Genomic DNA, 21,210 nt, shown 5'->3' with positions numbered 1-21,210 from the left:
CTCTCGGAACCACCAGAACCACCAAAGTTTATTTGTGACAAAGCGGCAGTCACGACAACAGTAACAGCTGCCTGGAACATAGCGTGATCGAACTGAGGAGGTAGTGGTGGTGTTGGATCCATCGAGGATTTGTTGTTCTTTTTGTTGGGTCTTTTCTTTGGAGCCATCTTGTTCAATATCAGGACGAAGAAGATGATAAGTCCCTCTGACTTTAGAAACAAGAGATATGAAACAAGGTATATCTCTATATGATAGATAAAGTGTTCTACTAAGCGATAAATAGAAGAGAGCTACTAAAACAAGTAAACCATCGCTAAGAAAGAATGAGTAGCAACACTTGGAATGAATTTCTACAGTTTATTCGACTCTTACTAAAATACTCCCATAGTGTTTTAAGTTGTAGATTTTGTGATATTGAAATCTTGTTGTATGGATACTTGGTAAGCTTTAGGCCTGCTGCAACACCGCAGTCACTCCCAAGCATATGTTGGTCATGTCTCGAATAAATATAGTTGATCAGGCTATATTGACCCTATACATGATTACATAAGTACCCAGGTTTAACCGCAGTATCCAACATCCAAATTACTTTTGTTTGGTTCTTTTTACGATACGGTTTCTGGTAGGTAGGTATACTTGTATACTTTTTGTAAAAATACTTGTATTTTAAAAGTATACTTTTAGTTCAGAGCATTACGGCCCCTTTGTGTTTATAGTTGTATACCATGTAAGGTTCGGTATACTTAGTTCACTATAAACAATAGCTCTGATACCAATCTGTCACACCCTCGAACCGTCAGAAATAACGGCGGAAACGTTTGGGGGCGGGCGACGTCATGCGTAGTATCACAACAATCATATCATAGCAATCAAAGTAAACACAACCATTACATTACAATAAGAATATTTACATTTGTTTGAAAACATAGTTTGTGTACATCAAAAGTAACAAAAGATAAAGACGAGACTCCAAAATGCTCCGTCTTCTCTAAAAGGTAGTGAAGGTACCTGTCTATCGTTGTCCTGAGAATACAAGTGGTTTTGAAAACGTATCAGCATAAAGCTGGTGAGTTCAAAAGCATGTTTTTGTATTGAAAACTAGTCACTGAATTTGTACAAATGGTTTCTTGCCATTATAAGTAAAATGTCGTTTGTATTGAAAACCATTGTCATCAAGTTCTGAAATATGTATGCATGCTTTCCAAGAAAATCCAATATTTTCTAACATGTTTGTTGGTTACTGTATGAAAAGTATATTTTGTTTGAAACCCGGACTACCACCAGTATGTAGTGTATGTTCTGTTCAAAACCCTGGCTACCACCAGTATGTAGTGTATGATCTGTTTGAAAACCCTGGCTACCACCAGTATGTATAGTAGTTTTATTACTTAAAATAAAACTAAAGGTTGGATGTAACGCCCGTAGATCAGGGCTAGTCAATTTAGAGACGATAAGAGTCAAAAATGACTTTTTTGGGAAAGATTATTTAGAAGGAGGAATCTTAACTAAGATGTAGTTTATGTTACGAGGTTTCCAGATATATAAAGAACGTCGAAATCCGAGTTATAACGAAGAAGTTATGACCTGTCGAAGTTTTGCGATAGAACCGGGACGACACAGCGCGACGTAAATAGTGAATTTACATTAGAGCGATATTTATCCAAAACAAACTAAATGATAATCGAAGATCTCATTGATAGTAGTGCAACGACGGAAATACGGACGAAAACGGACGTCAAACGAAGGGGTTATGAGTTTATAACGGAGTTTTCCTATCCCGACCTACTAAAATAATATATAAGTAATATAATTATAATAGATTAAAAATAAATTCAAAATTATCCAATGGAATCTAAACGAGAGTTGTAGAGAATAATCTCACCTTCGCGTCGAAATAAAGAACGTCGAAAACGGAGTTCGTATGCGAAAGTTATGAATTTCTGAAGTTCGAGGCGCGAAACCGCAAAACTGTCAGATACCACGACGTGGCAAGCAGTGCCACGACGTGGCCAGTCTTCTGACACCTCCGGGAGTCCCCGAAGCCTGAAGATCCCGAGAATTGCAATTCCTGAGCCGAAGCTCTGCCCGCGAGGAGCCCGGTTTTTGTGAAGATCTTCCAGATCTACCGAAGAATACTACTTCTGCAAGTCGTAGTGCTGTCTGATCATCTTCTGATCAAGTGAGTGTGTGGTCACTTTCTTCTAACACATAAATATTAAGTATTTTCTATGAAATACGTGCTATGTGTATAATATAAAGTTGTTTATATATGTGAGTGTATAGTCCCTTTCACAAACACGATTTTAATACAAGTATTGTTTAAATGTATTAAGTATATGTTTTGTGTGAGTATGTAGTTACTTTCTTCTAACACATATATATGAAGTATTTTCCATGAAATACGTGTTATGTGTTATATATTGTTTGACTATTTGAGATGGGCGTGGAATTGATGTTTTATACATGTGTTAAATGATTTAAACTGTGTAAGTATTTATATCTATGAAAATGTTGGGTAGAACATGGGTAGATAGGATAGTTGGTGACTATGGAGTTAGTGCCTATTGTATAAACCTTGGTGACTATGGAGTTAGCGCCTATTGTATAAACCTTGGTGACTATGGAGTTAGCGCCTATCATATAAATCTAGGTGACTATGGAGTTAGCGCCTATCGTATGAATCTTGGTGACTATGGAGTTAGCGCCTATTGTATAAATCTTGGTGACTATGGAGTTAGCGCCTATTGAGTAAACCCTGGCAACGATGTGACTTCGTGCCTATACCTCAGGTCAATCCTTAAGAATGAAGGATAGATGATTCTTAGGGTAGATCCCTAAGATAAATGGAGATAATGGGGATGGGTAGTTGGGTTGATTGTTTGATGATTAAATACAATAAATATATTATTGTGGGTTGAAAACCCTATATGCTCACCAGGCTCCCAAGCCTGACCCACTCAGTTTTCTTTGCATTATAGGTAATGGCAGAAGAGTATAAGTTGGTGGAACTGACAAGAGATTTTGGATTATAGATGAGTAGTTATAAATAACTATTGTAAAGTCTATTTTATACTGTTTTTGCTTTTGGTCTGTATCGGAACATGACATCCTGAGATTTTGTTATTTAATAAAAATACATTCTCTTTGAGAAACGTTTTGATAAATTTTATCATATTTTGTTTTTGGGACAATTTCCGCAACTGTCTTCCTTAAAAAGGATTACTCTGATTTTAAAACAAAGCATAAACAAATCGGTCTTTTCTGGCCACGAAATTGGGGATGTCACAGTTGGTATCAGAGCATTAGTTTAAGCGAACTAGGAATTTGTAGTATTTCTAGACTTAAACTTAGAATGCTAAGCGATGATTGTGAGATGAGTGTCTACCATATTTTAGACACAAGCACTAGTATATTTTAGGAAAGATGCCTAAAATGCTTTTATGTGCTAAATGTTATATGTTTTCCATATATGATGTTCTTTGTTCGGATCCATGGTCTGTAGCCAACCGGATCTGGGAACCTTATGTGTTTAGGATTCTAAGCGTACGACTACGGTATTAGAAATAGCATGTAGATGTTTCGGAGTGAAAAGGAGATGTATACGTCTATCATAAGCCTTCTATGCATGCCTTTATACTCTTCGTTTCATTCTCGTTATTACCACTATGAATATTTCAGGTTGTAGTTAGTGAGTATTGGTATTACGAATGTTTCAACCAACTAAGACGAAGTTTGCATTATAAGTCCTACTAGCTCTTTTATAATCGCTTGGTGTAAACTAGTCGTATATCATTAAGATTGCAAGGGCATTCGGATGGGTGACCCTACCTTAAGCCCACAACCAAACAAGGAAGGGAATGAGGCGGAATCACACATTCTAAGTCCATAGAATATTATTAATATATGACCATAATGTTTACACTAGCCATCATAGATTCTCTAGTAAAAACTTTACGTTTTTGTATAGACGATAATATCGGGTTTTGCCATGTTCTCGAGATGCTTTCAGCCTTTCTCGAATTTTTATTAAGTGATAAGTGATAACTTCTCCTCGGAGCGTTGCATAGGGTCTGCTTTAGTGTTTCTCGTTTGATTAGATCGGTAGGGAACATATGGGTTCGGTTTACACGGCTAAACTTATTCGGATGATGGAACGTTCACTCACTCCCCTGGGTACCCTTGACCCGAAGTTCATGGTAGGACTCGTACCCGGTCCATCTATCATTAACTTGCGCATATAGGTCGTATGTACTTAAGGTTGGCAAGACAGTTGGATGGGTGACTCTGCTCTAAGTCCACAACCAGAAAAGGAACAAGAAATGGGGCGGAAGCACACATCCAATGTCCGTAGAATCTTAATTATACATTATCCTCGCGTATGCACGTAGTAGTGGTAGACTAACCGTATCCGTCCCAAGCTTTTATGCTTGAACCTTGTCTGCTGTATGGGTGACATTCCTGAAGGGTCTCTTGGAAATACTTGTGATAAGGTTTCGGAAGGTATAATACTCCTCTGGTGAGTGTTTTGAGGTTTCACAGCGAGAGAGGACCCGGAGGTCCGTGTCGGGTTTATGTTTATGAGAGACGAAGGTTCCGATATTCGGTGGGCTAGGTGAACAGTCCTTTCGTAGCTGTTAAATCGGGAAAATGAGGACTAGACTAATTGAAATTGAATGGTGACAACAATATCTTTTTAGGTAAAACATGTTTTAAGCTGTATTCGAAAGAGTGCTCATTCGAGTGATAGAGTATTTTGTGTTTCTTCTCAGTGTGTTCGGTTTTGCCCAATGTTATTATTACAGTAGATGATTCATACTACAACATGTAGCACTGGTAGTGAGTGTGCTCTGATAGTTAGTAATGATTACTTTATATCTTGATTTCTAACAGGTCACTCTACGATCGAGAGGTATATGTACGTCGTATCTAATTTGATATTGGTGAAATCGTCGAGTGGGTGGCTCCACTCAAATCCCACTACTAGACATGGAAAAGGAGTCAGGATGGAATTATTTGATTTAAGTCTTTAGTATTTTGATTATAATTAACCTTGATGTATGCACAAAGTCATCACATCTTACAGGTAATGATCCTAAGGTCATATATGAATGTTTTTGATTTGATTTGAACGAGAATGTATTTTAACTACTTTTAGAAAGACAGTGATTTTAGCAAGTATACCAAATTCATTACAAACATGTGGTACTTAAATGTTTTTGTTGTTGGAAACATTACAAAAGTCCTAATAAGGTTCCCTTGTTGCTTCTACTGGTTTGTTCATCACACACCTCCTGCTCCCCCGTCATTCTTCTCAGTTGGACATTCTCTCTTGAAATGTCCCGTTTCACCGCATAGGTAGCATACTGGGCCTACCTTGGTGCTGGTGATTGAAGGGAGGTGCTGGGTCGGGGCCTTGCAGAAATGGACGGTATGTCCTTTCCTATTGCATTTGTTACAGTGTAAAATCTGGAAAACTCCTGTGTGATGGTAGTTACACTTGTTACAATTTGGAAGTGTTCCCATATATTGTTTGTCCGGTGCTTGAGTGATCGATGTTGTGGCTGATGTTGAGGCAGGTGTTGCGACTTCTGTCGTAACTGTAGGGGCAACCACAGATTGCTGTCTTGTAGCAAGTTTGTGAAATAGGTTGCGCTTCTTTTTATCCCGAAACTTCGGTTTCTTGCACTTAGGTTCGTGATTGTCGAGAGACGCTCGCTGGTGTTCTTGATTGTTATTGCGGTCAGTAATTCTGGCACCATCTCCGCGCCCGCTGGTGCGGTTAGCATCGAGCTGCGCCATGACGGCTGTCACGGCTGTCACGGCTGCCGTGTCTGCAGCTTGAAAAGTAGCAGAGTCTATCCGTAGGGTTGGTGCCTTGCTAGTTTGTTGGTTACCTCTTGGTGAAGACATAATTTTGTTTCATGAGGAAAAACGACTTCGTGAGTGGGGGTGATTATCTCAAGTGCATTCTTACAATTTATATTCACATATATAAATTTCGCACATCGTTGTACTATTATTAGTGTTTCTGCTAAACACTCCTAAGATGGAGTTACGGAAATGGGTAGAAGTAGGTTTTGTACGAATGTTAATTTTACCCATCCTAGTTACTATCTTTGCCCAAACACACTTAGCCGAGGGGTCCTGATGGGATCCAATGCATTAGTGCTGGTATGATCGCACCCTATAGGTCTACGAAGACGGCACCTTTTCACCAAAAATTTTAAAGGTGAGACGATAATGAGTCGTTAGAAAGGGCTATTCCTCGTGAGTTTTCTAACTACGTTTATCTTAGTTCATTTTGTAACGTATTTCGTTTGTTATATGGTATTCTGAAAACATTTCATATCGAGATCCTATATATGATAAACTCATGTATTTTAGTAGTTATGTATCCAAGTGAAACCTTGAAATTTGATCCAAGCCAGGTCTTTCTTATGACCATTTGATGAATGCTTAGTGGTATGATTAAGACTTAATAGACCTTTGAGTCTGATGGGTCTGCCGTAAACCCATTATGTTAATATGATTCTAGAAATTTTTAGTTTCAGAGAAAAATTTTACCTAGATGCAGGCCTACACCAGATTATTGTAAGGAAAAGTTTTGATAGCAACTTGATCACTTGATTAGTATAACTGCTTAAATCACAGTTTCGTGCTTACACCTAGAATAGAGTAGCACCAACGCAAACTCATGAACTTAATTTACAAAGTCTTATGAGCGGTATGAACTCTACTCACGACGATCCGTCCCTTGTGATGCCTGAGGCAAAGTCGATGCATCTTGTAGCTTTGCCAATCGACACTTGGCTACAAGCATCCTCTCTTTGAATGTCGTGCATCTACCCTGTTACTCTCTTACCTTTGCCCGAGTGGCGATAAGGTCCTAAAAGAGAGTTGGTCTCTAAAATAGTAGTCTCTTTCCAAGTCTCGGGTACGTGAGACGGTGGGTCTGTAGTAGCGCTCAATTTTTGAACTCAGTTTGCAGTCTCCCTGTGTTAATCCCCGATGTTCGCGATCCGTCGGGTCTTTGTCGGGAGGGCTCTGTCAGTCAGTCCCCCGTGGTTGAGTTCACATGGTGATTTGCTGTCATTGCCGTCGACCACAACCCTCGATCACGGTTGCCCAACGTGGCACATGTCTGATGTAGTCGAAACGGTTCGCGGAAACCCTAACTATGCATGGAGGTTGATTACCTGCATTTTCACTTCTGATTCTTCTCATAACCATCGACCATTTCCCTGGTTGGGAAAGTAGGGGTCGCCTTGTAAGTAGAATCTTGCCATACTACACGTGCGAGAATAAGAGGGTTAGGAAGCATATATTAGTCATATTCCTAGAAATACTTATAGGGGTTTGATCCTCATTTGTTACTTCTATAATGACATAGTGCATACTAATTACATATAACAAGATATGGTAGACCTGCGAATTAGTGATCCTACCCTAGGTCCACATCTAAACAAGCAAAAGGAAGTAAGGCAATGACCACAGATTCTAAGTCTATGATCTCTAAGTTATATATAACTTTAGAGTATCCACTTAGTGACTATAGACCTATTATTAAGGATCTATTTAGTTTTCATATAAGTTATGATATTACAAAATACTCCTATAGTATTTTATATTTTATGTTTGGTTCTTAGTAAATTTCTTGTATGGGAAGTTTTTAGGCTTGTTGCTCAGCACGACCATGCCCTGGCATACCATAGTCACACCTCGGATAAATATAGTTGATCAGGCTATATTCATCCCAAGTCTGATTAGATACCCCAAGGTCTACTCGTAGTGTCCAACTCCTCGTTTTACTTTTGTATTGTCCTAGATAATGATTCTATACTAGTATGTATGTATGTACTCATACTCTTAACAAAAAACTATTTCATTTCTAATAGTATAATTGTTTTGAAAACTTTAAATCAGAGACTTTAGTCCTAATGTATTTACAGTTTGTATATCTTATGTGGTTCGATATACTTAGTTCACTATAAACAATGCTCTGATACCAATCTGTCACACCCCCAAACCAAGGATGGCGGAAACGTCCGGGGGTGGAGGACTTCGTGTATAGTATCACAACAACGAGTATAATAGTGCTCAAAGTAAATACAACCATCATAAATATAATTGAAAAAGTTACACCAAAGTATATGTTCACAGGTTTCAAATCAATTACATTATGATGATAAAATGAACTGTTTCACGATTTAACGTCCCATCCTCAAAATGTTGTTGGTTTTCCTATTCCACTGATTTCCTGAGAGTACAAGTAGTTTTGAAAAAGTATCAACAATTAAGTTGGTGAGTTCATAAGCTTTTGAAAGTAAGAGTTTAAAAGCCAAACTTTGTAATGAGTTGTATGTTACCAAGAAAATCCAGTATTTTCCTTATAAAAACGATATGTAGTCTTAAAACCCAAGACTGGATGTGCGTGTGAGTTTTGTGTTATGTGATCTCAAGTACCGAGACCGAAAGTGTACAAGTAAAATCCATACTTATTGTTATTAAAGGTGGTTTTAGATCAACACAAAAAAAGCCTTTTTGATTTATAAAATCCTGTATACTTTAGGATTTGTTAACTCCCTATATAGGTCACTATAACTATACTAAGATTAACCGGTACTTTGTAATGTACCCATTTTTGTATAAACCTGATACTTTGTATTTGTACCCCATTATATGAAGACTCGGTACTTTGTGATGTACCCCTTTTTGTATAAACCCGATACTTTGTATTCGTACCCCATTTATATGAAGACCCGGTACTTTGTGATGTACCCTTTTTTGTATAAACCCGATACTTTGTATTCGTACCCCATTTATATGAAGACCTGTTACTTTGTGATGTACCCCTTTTTGTATAAACCCGGTACTTTGTATTCGTACCCCATTTATATGAAGACCCGGTACTTTGTGATGTACCCCTTTTTGTATAAACCCGGTACTTTGTATTCATACCCCATTTATATGAAGACTCAGTACTTTGTGATGTACCCCTTTTAGTATAAACTTAGTACTTTGTATTCGTGCCCCATTTATATGAATAGCCGCTACTTTGTGATGTACCCCTTTTTGTATAAACCCGGTACTTTGTATTCGTACCCCATTTATATGAAGACCCGGTACTTTGTGATGTACCCCTTTTTGTATAAACTCAGTACTTTGTATTCGTACCCCATTTCGTATGAAAACCTTTTTGTAATGTAAATGAACATAAACTATACCTATTATAGCTTATCAAAGTGTTTGTGATGTATAGGCGACCTAACTATACTTATTATAGTGTAGTATGTTTGTTTTTGGTGTACAAGAACCCTTTTCAATGTAACTCGGATGTATGGCAAAATATAACTATGTTTATCATTCGTGTTTTGTAATAATGGTAATGGAGGAGGATTTTTACACTTCAGTGAGTATATATCTGTTATATAATTATACCACCTCAAGAAACACATGTAAAATATGAAATCTTCAATATTAACACTTTGCTCAACAAGTTAAAATTGCGATGAAAGTTATAAACTGTTATCTAGATTTTTTACTTTTCTACACTGTTTTAGAAAAATCATATGAAGTCGAAAACTGATTCCGCAAATTCTGGAAGTTCAAAAAATGTCTAGTTTATTCATAATTTTTATTATGATTTTTAGAAGTCTTTAACTAGTGTTAAAATGTCCATATTCACAGACTGGTCCGAATTTGTTTTTGAAATGATAGGCAGTTTGTAAAAATCACCATAAATCGTAGAAAAATCGTGTGGATATGTGCAAGTAGTCATTTTAAAGCTAAGAACTGGAACTACTTGCACCTAAAACAGTTTTAAAAACTAAAATGTTTATGTTGCCCAAAACAGTCCGTGAATGGAGTTGAACTTTTCTGATGAACGCTGTTAAATGAGTTTAGTTGTGTTCTTGGTGTTTTAACTTGTACTCCCCCCTTAAAACTTAAGAAAAACATGAAAAGATAGGGGTATGAACTCACCTTGAGTGATTTCAATAGATAGATGATGGAGAAAAGAAGTGTTCAACTCAAGAACACTTGAGAGATGCTTGAAGATTTGAAGATCTAACAACAATTATGACGATATTTGTGTAAGTAACCTATGGTTTGAGTAGAAGGAGGTGAGGTAATCATATAAATGATAATATTACGTACCAAAAAGTGGAAGAACACTTCATGATCAGCCTTGAAATCTCGAATTTTTAGAGAAAGAAAGTGAGAGGAAAGTTGTGTTTGATCTTCGGTAAAATGAGAGAAAATGAGTAAAGTGAGGAGTGAGGAGTGATGTTCCAGCTCTAAAAACGTGGGAAAAGGTTGGAAATAATGAAAAAGTACATTTACATGACCTAGGAATGGTAGAAGGAGTGTGGCTGGTCAAGGGATGGGTGTGACGGGTTGCTTGTGTCATAAGCTAAAGGAAAGTCAACACTCCACCTTTATTACTCCAACCACTAAATCTTGGATAAGATTTTCATTAAAAACATGATTAATCAAGACATATGGGTCTTAATATGTCAAAATAAAGTTTTGGTTAAAATCCCACTTTAAAATGATGAAAAACGGGCTTAAAATGCTAAAATTATTGAAAACCAGGCAAAAATTGTAAATTTCCGAAATCCTGGGCCAGAGGTTCGGTCCCAACCATAGAACCAAAGGTGGATGGGGGAACCGAAAGTAGGGTTCGGCCTTGGAAGAGGAACCGAGAGCAGGGGAAGGAGAACCGAAGGTGCGAAGGGAAGGGCCGAAGGCGAGGCTCGGTCCTAAGAGGTTTCGATTTCGGCTGCTTCTCGGTTCCAGAAAGGAGGTTTCGATCCTAGGGTTTCAGCTCCTAAGAGGTTCGGCTCCTAAGCGGTTCGGTTCCTAAGATGAGTTTCGGCTCCTTAAGGATGTTTTGCTCATTTTTACTCTGTTTTAAGTGGTTTTTGACCTGGTTAAGGGTCGGGATGATCTAAGTGATCATAAAAAGTTTAAGAAACTTTTGAGAGAGATTTGGGAGAGATTTCCCATACTTGGAGAGATTTCTCATACAGAGAGAGATTTAGGAGAGATTTCACATTCATGGAGAGATTTGGGAGAGATTTCACATTCTTGGAGAGATTTCTAGATAGAGAGAGAGATAGAGTGAAAACGATTTGAGAGAGGTTTCGTGTGTGACATTTGTGAGTCTCCGGCTTCGCAACGCAAGGTCCGTAAACCCCGTTAAGCCATGTTTAAGGATCTTACACACTCCCGATGAGTATGCAACATTGTTTTATCAGTTTGGTTCATTACTTAACGCAATTTTAGGTTAATGAAATCTAGATATACGAACTTTCAATTGATGATTTCTCATTAGCATAGCTAGTTGTATAGTAATTACCTAAAGTAAGCGCTAGTACCCACGGGTTAATTGAGTCAACCGGTTTGACTTGTTGACTTTAGTTGACTTTGACTTGACCGGAAATTGATGGTTGTCACACACACACACACACACACACACTCTCTCTCTCTCTCTCTTTCTCTCTCTCCCTGTAGAAAATCAAACATACACAAATCGCCATCGTCTTCTCTCTCATACACATATATACTTTCTCAAAGCTGAAGCCTATGCAAATCCATTATCTTTGATATAACATATATATGAAGAAGAGGAAATTAGGGTTCTAGAACCCCTTACAAATCCCAGAAAGAAAAAGCACAAACACTATTCTCTCATTAAAATCCTGATCCTTCTTCGTTGATTCTGATTTCAGCCTTCCTCATTGTTTTGAAATGATCACGATACCTAGGTACACTTCAATAAAACTATTACTCACCCGATTGATCTTCCAGGCGTGTATGTGTGTGGAGATCTTTATGCCGAAAGAATTAGGACTTTTTCCTCTTCTCACTTTGAACCGATCACTTGTGTTGTTTGGTGTAATTCGTTAAATAGTGGACTCTCTCTCTCTCTCTTGTTTTTTCTCAAATTTTCAGATGACAATACACTACAACAAAAGCATAGGAAACAAATAATAAGAGGAATCAGAAACCAGCGATGATAGTTTTGTCTCCGACGAGAACCGGAAGAAAGGTGATGTGGGATATTTTACACCTTCGACATTGTCACTTCCGTCGGACCTGCTTTGTATCCATCTCGTCTAACCCTTCTGCGATTTCCTTCAAAGTTTTCACTATGAAACTGATTTCTCAAAGTCCTTCCATCTTCGGCTTTAGTATATTCATCATTTGAGTTTAGGGCAAAATTGATGAATGTTCTTATCTGGGTGGGCCCATCGGAGGAAAAAGGAGAAGCAGGTGAACGACGTTCATGGAGCCAATAGTTATGGTCACAGCCATGGCCAGCCGAAGTAAGGCAATGGTGTGTGTATGTGAGAGAGAGCCTCTTTTGAATGATTTAATAAGAAAGATTCGTATCAACATTTCATCTAATGACATGTTAATAGTTGTTGTTAGCTTAGGAGTAGATTAGATTTGCCGGTTAAAAAAAAAAAGGTAATCCATTTATCCTTTCAGATTTTGGAAAGCTAACTTAAAAAAAAAAAAAAAAAAAAAAAAAGACTTTGTTTCCTTAAAAGGGATAAAAAAAACTTTAAGAACTAAAGTAAAGTCCAATACACCATAGGTTAGCTGCGTCATTTCCCATAAATAAATCAACTGGAATAACATTTAGCACACCACTTTTGCCTCGTTGAGGCTTATTAACATTTATACAATAAATATAGACAAATGTTGATAATTTATGAATAATTTATATGTGTACTTACAAATAAAAATTTATATATATTAATTTGAACCGGAAATATCTTAATTCGTCAAACTGGTTTGCAATATATTTTTCCTTAATGGTACTTTCTCCGTTCTCATTGCCACGGCCCGGTTACCTTTTATGTCCCTTCCAATTACTTTATTTATGGACTTCGGCTTAGTCGAATTGCCAATTTTCTTGATAACTGCTTCAGATCGAAGTGTACTTTCCCAATTGAACTTAGTTTTGTTCGGAGGAATGATTCTGTTGAAGTTCATCGATGTAGAACTCTTAGGACGAGGTACTCTTTCTTGTGTGCTTCCGTTCTTCATCTCCTTGATTTCTATTTTAGTTCCATTATCCATTCGTATATTTATGTTGAGCTCTGAAAGGGCTTTAGTGTTAGTATTAGGGTCAGATGATTCACCTCCATATCTTTCTTTTTGGTGTTGATAAAGCCGATGCAACCTAAACGCAAGATGATATATTCCATCCTTGATTTCTTCTTCTAAATCCCTTTCCACGTCCTTTTCTAGTTCTCTGATGATCTTATGTTCTTCGGTAGACATCAATATAGTATAGTGCAGGGTACCTAACTCTAGTATATGTTAACATCAGTTGCTTTAATACGAATTAGGTAGATACGATCAATTGCTAAACGACAACAGTATTGAGAAGGAAAGTATAACGAATATAAGACCTGTCACATAGGTGCATGGTCTCCAAAAAGTTTCTAACTATTGAATGGCAAATATGAACACGACTATAACTAGTTATGCATGAAAAATCATAAATAATGTAAGTGATTTTAGTGTCAACATGTTATTTTATGTAATTGGAACTAACATATGAACTAAGGGGATTCATAATTAATTTGTACTCTAATATATGTATGGGTTTGTGCGGAGTGCACACATGTAAAAGATCGACAAAAAGTATGGGGTCCGGGCGCCGCTTTAGTGGGGTCTAGGGGCAGCACCCCTAGCAGGGTCCAAGGGGCAGATCCCCTAGCTGGGTCCCGCTGTTAGGTCAACGGCCGGTGTCGAGGGGCAGCGCCGCAAAAACTCTTCGAATTTACCTATGGGAACATAGTGGGGAAAACGAATTCTTGATGGTGATTAAGGTAACACTCACAAAATACGTCAATTTTGGAAACCCTAAATAATCATTAAAATCCAGATTACCCTAACTTGCTTCAAAAGCAACCCATGGCAGCCAACCTTAAGAGGAAAACTCTAATATCGTTTATTATATATAAACGACTCTTCTTGTTGAAAATAGACACATGAAAATCATTAGCTCTCTTTTTCTCCAAACAAACAAAGAATATTTCTAGCAATTTGGCTTACGATTTCTGTGTCTAGATTCGTAAGTGTCCTTTTGGATTATCCTAAGATGAATTTCTTGCAACCCAAACATTAGATAGAAATATCAGTTCGGAAAGTGTTTACACAATCGAAGGAGTATCCAGATCTCTAACATAAACCCTATAATTACCAACAAATAAATACAACCATTGCAGAGTCACATGGAATCCACTAGTAATATTATGCAGGTAGATACATAGATTTATCAGAAAATGTTCTTTCGTCTATAAGATATTAACAATATTCAGTTCGATTATATTTTTGGACTTAGTTTCTATCTTTAACTTGTTGTGTCAACTCTCACACAAAAGACCCAATTTTTTTTTGCCATTGCATATTTAGATCCATCCACTTTATGCTACAAGCTACATAATCTAACATCATCACTATATTGGTAAGCGTTTGTATGACATACCTACGAAAAAGTCTAGCCCGATGAAGAGAACCCCGGATCAATTATTAAAACCTGAAAATGTAACGAATCAATTATAATATCAAACTATTTATAAAAGAGCTCACAAGATACTTGTATAAAAACTAAAACATGGCATACCCCCTATGATACTTTCACTTGTCTTATTATTATACATATATATGCTATTGACCAACCATATATACGAATTGATAAGGACAATTGGTTGAATAGTCCCCATCACATGATCACCGTTAATTTCGTTATGTTTTATCTTTATTTGATTGTACCATCAACAGAATTCTTAATATATTGTAATTTACTCTTAAAAATAATTTATTTTGTGAACTAATTAGATTATTGAAATTCTAAAGATGCATAGCATGTGGCTGAACTTTACGTTGAAGGAATGATTGAGAGCTTTTATTGGTTGTGCTTGAAGTATAATCAAGATAGGGCATACACAAATGTTCCTAAAAAATAAACAATATTTCATGTCACCAAAAGTAATAGACCAGCCTTGTTTATAAATTTAAACACGCACTATTGTTGTGCTTAAAATAGAATTCAATATAAGATTACCTAAATGAAAAAATATATATAAAAATTAAAAAAAAAATTAAAAATCTGTTAGATAAAAAGGGGATGAATAGATTGCTTGGAATCTCTGAAAGTCGTGATTCGCTATCAAATTGAAGTATTTCGATGGTACAGATCGAACACTCAATTGGATAAATTCAGAGAATGAAATATGAGAATGTATATGAAAAATGTTCTTCAAGATGTACCAGAAAATTGACCAAAAACGGATATATCCTATCTGAAAACTGTCAAACGACAGTTACAAACTGTCATAAAACTACCAAATTGTCATTAAACGGATCTCAAGGAAAAAACTGGTCAACTTTCTAAACTTGGATTTTTGATGCATTTTTTAATATAGCAACATAGTCCAGGGGCGCTGCCCCCGGACCCCCGTTTGTTTAGGAGCTTCGCCCCTAAATAACAATGTACTTTGAATCTTGAAAAACTTGAACAAGTGTGCACTCCTACACCATCCTAACTTGTTCAATATTCAACAAGATCACTTTTGGTCAACAAATTTAATCATATTACACTTAAATAACATTTGATGATATAAAATCACCAACAAACCTCCCCGATTTAAGTGTAATCCTTATTAAACTTAAAACAAACACAAACAACAACAAACTGATGCATAAATGAAATGTCGTGACGATTGAATTTCATATTAGTATATTACTCAATCCAAATATTCGAATATCAGGGTGTCTCTAAGGATTGAACCCTTTCTATTCAAAGTCAATACATGAAGATAATACACACACCAGTATACATTCTCATAATTTCTAACTTGACACTATATTTTACTAGCTTGTGTCCCATCCTTCAATAAGCATATCAAAGCCATGTCCCAACTTTTTGAAGCAGCTAAACTTCATGCTTATATAGGTAGTTCTTTTATTCTTGCACCTGCAAATGCAATTTTTCAAAGAACTATTAAGAAATAAATTTCAACCTCCTTAACTTGCAGTATTGAACACATACCTTGGGATGATCATAAAATTGTGTTCCAATCTTCAAGTATCAAACTTTCCACATTGAATTTAACATCTAATATTGCATTAGATGGGAATTGGGTATCTTAATATAAAAGATTTTAAGTGGACTTTAAACCCATCCCTATAGCCGCCTTGTGCACAAGATCTCTTGCTAACCCATTGGTTAGATGATCGGCTAAATTTAATTGAGTTCTTACAAACTCCACAGATATCACACCAGTCATGATGAGCTCACGAATCATGCTATGTCTAACACCTAAATGTCTAGACTTTCCATTGTACACTTGATTATAAGCCTTAGCCAAGGTTGCGGCACTATCACATCTGATAGAAATGGTAGATATCGGTTTGGGCCATAATGGAATTTCATAAATCAAATTCCTTAACCACTCAGCTTCTTTACCAGCAGCAGACAATGCAAAAAACTCAGACTCCATGGTTAAGTTAGTAATAGAAGTTTGTTTCTTAAATGCCCAAGAAATGGCACCTCCTCCAAGAAGAAACACCCAACCACTTGTAGAGGAGTGATCCTCTAAGTTATTAATCCAGCTAGCATCTGAATAACCTTCGAAAACAGAAGGATATCCACTGTTAGTTAAACCATAATTAATGGTCCCTTTCAAGTACTTGAATACTCTACTCACAGCTTGCCAATGATGTGAACGAGGATTACTAGTATATCTACTAAGCCTTCCCACAGCATATGCTATATCAGGCCTAGTACTAATCATGGCATACATTAGACAACCAATAGCCCTAGAATATTCAAGTTGAGATATTGGAGATCCTTTATTTGGCAAAAGCTTGAGACTAGGATCTATAGGAGTGCTAACAGGAGAACAATTCTCAAAGTTAAACTTTTTCAATATCTTCTCAATGTAATGAGATTGAGAAATTGAAATCCCACTGTTTCCTTGTTTAATTCTTATACCAAGAAGTACCTCAGCCTCCCCTATGTCTTTCATTTCAAAACTGGATGATAAGAATTTCTTGGTTTTATTAACTTCTTCTAAATCAGTACCAAAAATTAAGATATCATCCACATATAAACAAATCAGGACTCCTTTACCAGAAGTATCAAATTTGCTATATACACACTTGTTGTGACAACCCGAAATTTCCTTTTGTACGAACAATATCTATTCAATAGAAGCCAGTCCAGTTTAAGTGATTTTCAGACTTTTCCGAACAAGTTTGTGTACATTAGGGTTTATGTTTCTGGAGATATCAGGAGAGTGGATGCTCCTGGATTGGTGAAACTTGAACATTCCAAGTTTCATAATGTCATAGTCCAATCTCCGGAATAAAAATATTTTCTGCCAAAATAGTTCAGGACTACAAATAGATTTCTGAATTAATTAATTCATTATTCACAATTCCAACTAGAGAAAAGCCATTTTCTCTCTGACGGATCTTCGGGTTTTCATCCCAGATTGTGAGTCTACTTTCCTAGATGTGTTTTATTACTTGTTATATGCTTTATAACATTAATTACATGTCTAAAATGCAAGATCCGGGAGTTTACCGCCCAAGAACGTTCTTGGGGAGTAAACTCCAAAATGGAGCTTTAAGGCTACCTAGTCCCGTTTCCTTGTTAGGCAACTAGTTAAGGACTTAATGTATAAACATTAGAGGCTAGAAATCAATCAAGAACCACTAGTTATAGGAGTTTACAGCCAAGGATATCTCTTGGGCCGTAAACCCCTTTTTAAGGGCTATAAGTGCCCTAAATCACCCCTAAAGGCTTAGGACATTTACCCTCTAATGCTTGTAGCTAATTTGGACACCAAAACACTTCAAAATCATAGGGTTTTAGGAGTTTACGGCCAAGACATGCTCTTGGGCCGTAAACCCCTTTTTCAAGGGCAAAGTGTGCCCTAAACACCCCTAAGGCTTTGAGACAATTACCCTTGAATACATAGGACTTGAATGGGGATTAAACTACACAAAAATCATCCCTAAAAGGGAGTTTACGGCCAAGGAACATCACTTGGGACGTAAACTCCAAGTAAAGGCACAAATGTGTGCCTAATGTCCCCTTTAGCCTTAGATAAAAACATAGAAGCTATCCTACATGTGCGAGTGACTTAAAAGAATTAAAACCAGCACCCCATAGGAGTTTACGGCCGTAAACTCTAGGGGATATGGTCTTTAGGCCGTAAACTCCTCTATGGAGCATTCTAGGGCCTTAAACTACTTCAAGGATTATTCCAACAAGGCTAGGCTAATTCTAGGATTAAGATAGCACCTTAAAACACCCAAAACCACCAAGTGGGGAGTTCACGGCCGTAAACTCCAAAGGTGGGGTTTTTTGGGTGGTGAACTATTATACCATGTCATTTGGTGCTTCAAACCCTTTTGCCTTGTCCCGTATCGACTTAGATGCAACCCTTAGGACCTATAACATTTATACAAAGTGTCTTCATGTTCCTAAGTGTCCCAACTTATTTTATTAAGCTATTATTTGGCTAATTAGTTATATATATGCTTATTATATGATAACTAGGCTCGTGCGTGTAAACAAATCTCCGTTTACCACCTAGCACGGTATCCGACACTGCAATTCAAACAGCTCACCACAAGTGAGTTCATACCCCTTTAATCAACCTTTGAAATGATTTTAAATGTTTTAAATACTTTATGGGGGGATACAAGTCAAACACTTATAGTTATTGCTTCAATCACATGTGATTGCATTTAATCACATGTGATTAATAACTAGGAAACCAATGATTTTATCACTGTTGAAACTGATTATCAAACTGTTTTACTTCAAAATGTTTTATAAACTCTTATACTTTTTAAACTTATTTACAACTGTGATTCAAACAAATGTTCCAATTACTTAAACTGTTTTATCAAACTTATGCCTTCAAATTGTTTTATAGATTAACATCAAGTCGATCTTTTCTTGAAATAATATTTATGGTTCAAATGTCTTATAAAATTCTTATTTATGCTTTTACTTCTTATAAATTGCATGCCCATATATGTATAGATGTATAAATAATGTTTAAAGGGCTTAGGAATGCCATCCGCCCTATTTCCTTTTCCTGGATTTGGATGTGGTCTGGTGGGATTTCGGGTGACCATCTGAAGGTCGTTTCAATATTAATTTTATATCAAATATACATATATAGACATAAAAGTACTCCCATATTCATACGTACTAGACACATCATTAGTTAGTTACCATCGGGGTAACACAGGATCATACATATACAACTATACTACGAGGACATGTACAACTATACTACGAGAACATATACAACTATACTACGAGAACATATACAACTATACTAGGAGGAGAACATATACAGCTATACAAGAAATAGAAACATTACATTACATATACGAGAATACGTTAACAAATGTGATCCACTATATCGGAGCATGCCTTAAATGTCATGTCCCGAGTTGTAGGCAGAATTCTCTTGGAGGGAGAGCGTGAGTTTGCGTATAGATCTATACTGGATTAACTATCCTACACCTTGCTGCTAGCTACAGCGGGACCTGCAGGTTTGCGGGTGCCAAACGTCATTCCATTATTACGACCATTCGTATGTCGTTGTTACCAGTCGATAGCATGGTGCAATTATCACATATTACCTTAATATAAATCCGGTTTAAGGTAGTTAGTACACCAGTAGTTTCTATAAAACAGAACTACAGTACTACATTGATTTACCAATTACATCTTTTTAGTGATAACCTCACTTAAACATTTAATGTACAAACTATATTTTATTAAATGATAGTTACACTTGGTAAATTACACACTTTTACAACAAACGAGCATACAAAACAGTTAAGCCTTGGTAGAAGGCTACTTTAATAGAAAATATAGGATTTTCTGAGAGATTCAAACTTTTACAAACACTTACATACATTTTACGAACTTATACTTGAGACACGTTCAAACGATTTTGATAACAAACACCGACACTAAAATACTTATGAACTCACCAGCTTAATGCTGATAAACTCTTTCAAAATAACTTGTATTCTCAGGTCATCAGTAGACAGGTACCGAGGCCAGCTTTTGAGAAGATGGAGCGCATTCAAGACTCATCTCATATTATTTTGTTTTTCATATTTTTGGTGTCTAAAACTGTACAGAACACTCTTGTATTAAAATTATATATTTAATGCAATGGATGATGTTGTTTGCTTATTTACATTTACTGTGTTGTGATACTTTACATGACGTCCTCCGCCCCAGAACGTTTCCGCCGTTCTTGGTTTTGGGGTGTGACAGATTGGTGTCAGAGCATTGTTTATAGTGAATCAGGTATATTAACCCATAAAAGATATACTAAACTATAAACCCAAAAGGGATTAAAACACTCTAACCAAGAGTCTATACTTTAAATATTAAAATATTTAATTAAGTATACTAGTCCGCATTCATACTAAAATCAGTGTCACAATGACAAGAACAAGAGTATTACGATTGTTAAATATCACAAGTAAGCTCGGGGATGTATGGTCAGTCCTGGAAATGGCATAGCCTGATCAACTATGCTGGTCTTAGGAGTGATTAGCATATGCCCTAGAATGGTTGTGATATGTTAACAAGTCTAAAAACTTACCAACAATACCACAAGAAGATCAGTAGAACTTAAACTTAAAATACAATAGGTGTATTTTGTACTACTAGTTACACGTATACTATATTCTTATATCTCTCTTCTCGCGTAGATTTAAATGGCTGAATTCCATCACGGCGACCCGTACTTTCCAAATGAAGGCAATGCCAGGTGGATCGATGAAGAGCCCGAAGATGAGCATCCAATCCCTTTGGATGATTACCTCGCAGAAGGCTTTTCTGATGTATCCGACTCCGAGCCTGAAGTCAACAACCTAGCGCTAGTAGGTCAAGCCCCGAACAACAACCCTCAACCAGCTTTTCCAGGTCCTACTCCCATGTGGGCAAACAACTTAAATCGCTGGAGTGATGAACAGGGTCAACCCTTACCATACTTTGGGGACCGAAGCTTCTACAACGTCAGCGATGGTGGCTCTGCTGACCGAGCTCTGCCTGTCATTATCTGCAGAATAGCTCGTAATGTCGAGCAAGGTCGAGTAGCCATCGACCGGGTCATGGAGATTGATGCCAAC

The 21,210-nt window shown here is 36.8% G+C and overlaps 1 protein-coding gene across 1 annotated transcript in view; it reads right to left on the bottom strand.

Annotated features, from left to right (window-relative positions):
• Window positions 1–12,597: 12,597 nt before the first annotated feature.
• The window catches only part of LOC145040632 (uncharacterized), a 46,935-nt gene continuing 38,322 nt past the window's right edge, over window positions 12,598–21,210 (bottom strand). The window contains exon 2 of the mRNA XM_078988541.1: window positions 12,598–13,325. Within this exon, the coding sequence (XP_078844667.1) occupies window positions 12,787–13,325 (539 nt within the window). The 3' untranslated portion in view covers window positions 12,598–12,786. The remainder of the gene's footprint in view (window positions 13,326–21,210) is intronic.

Source organism: Lactuca saligna, chromosome 4, assembly GCF_052625555.1.
Source record: "Lactuca saligna cultivar CGN05327 chromosome 4, ASM5262555v1, whole genome shotgun sequence".
NCBI classification, from domain to species: Eukaryota; Viridiplantae; Streptophyta; class Magnoliopsida; order Asterales; family Asteraceae; genus Lactuca; species Lactuca saligna.
This window is presented reverse-complemented; position numbering and strand designations above follow the sequence as displayed.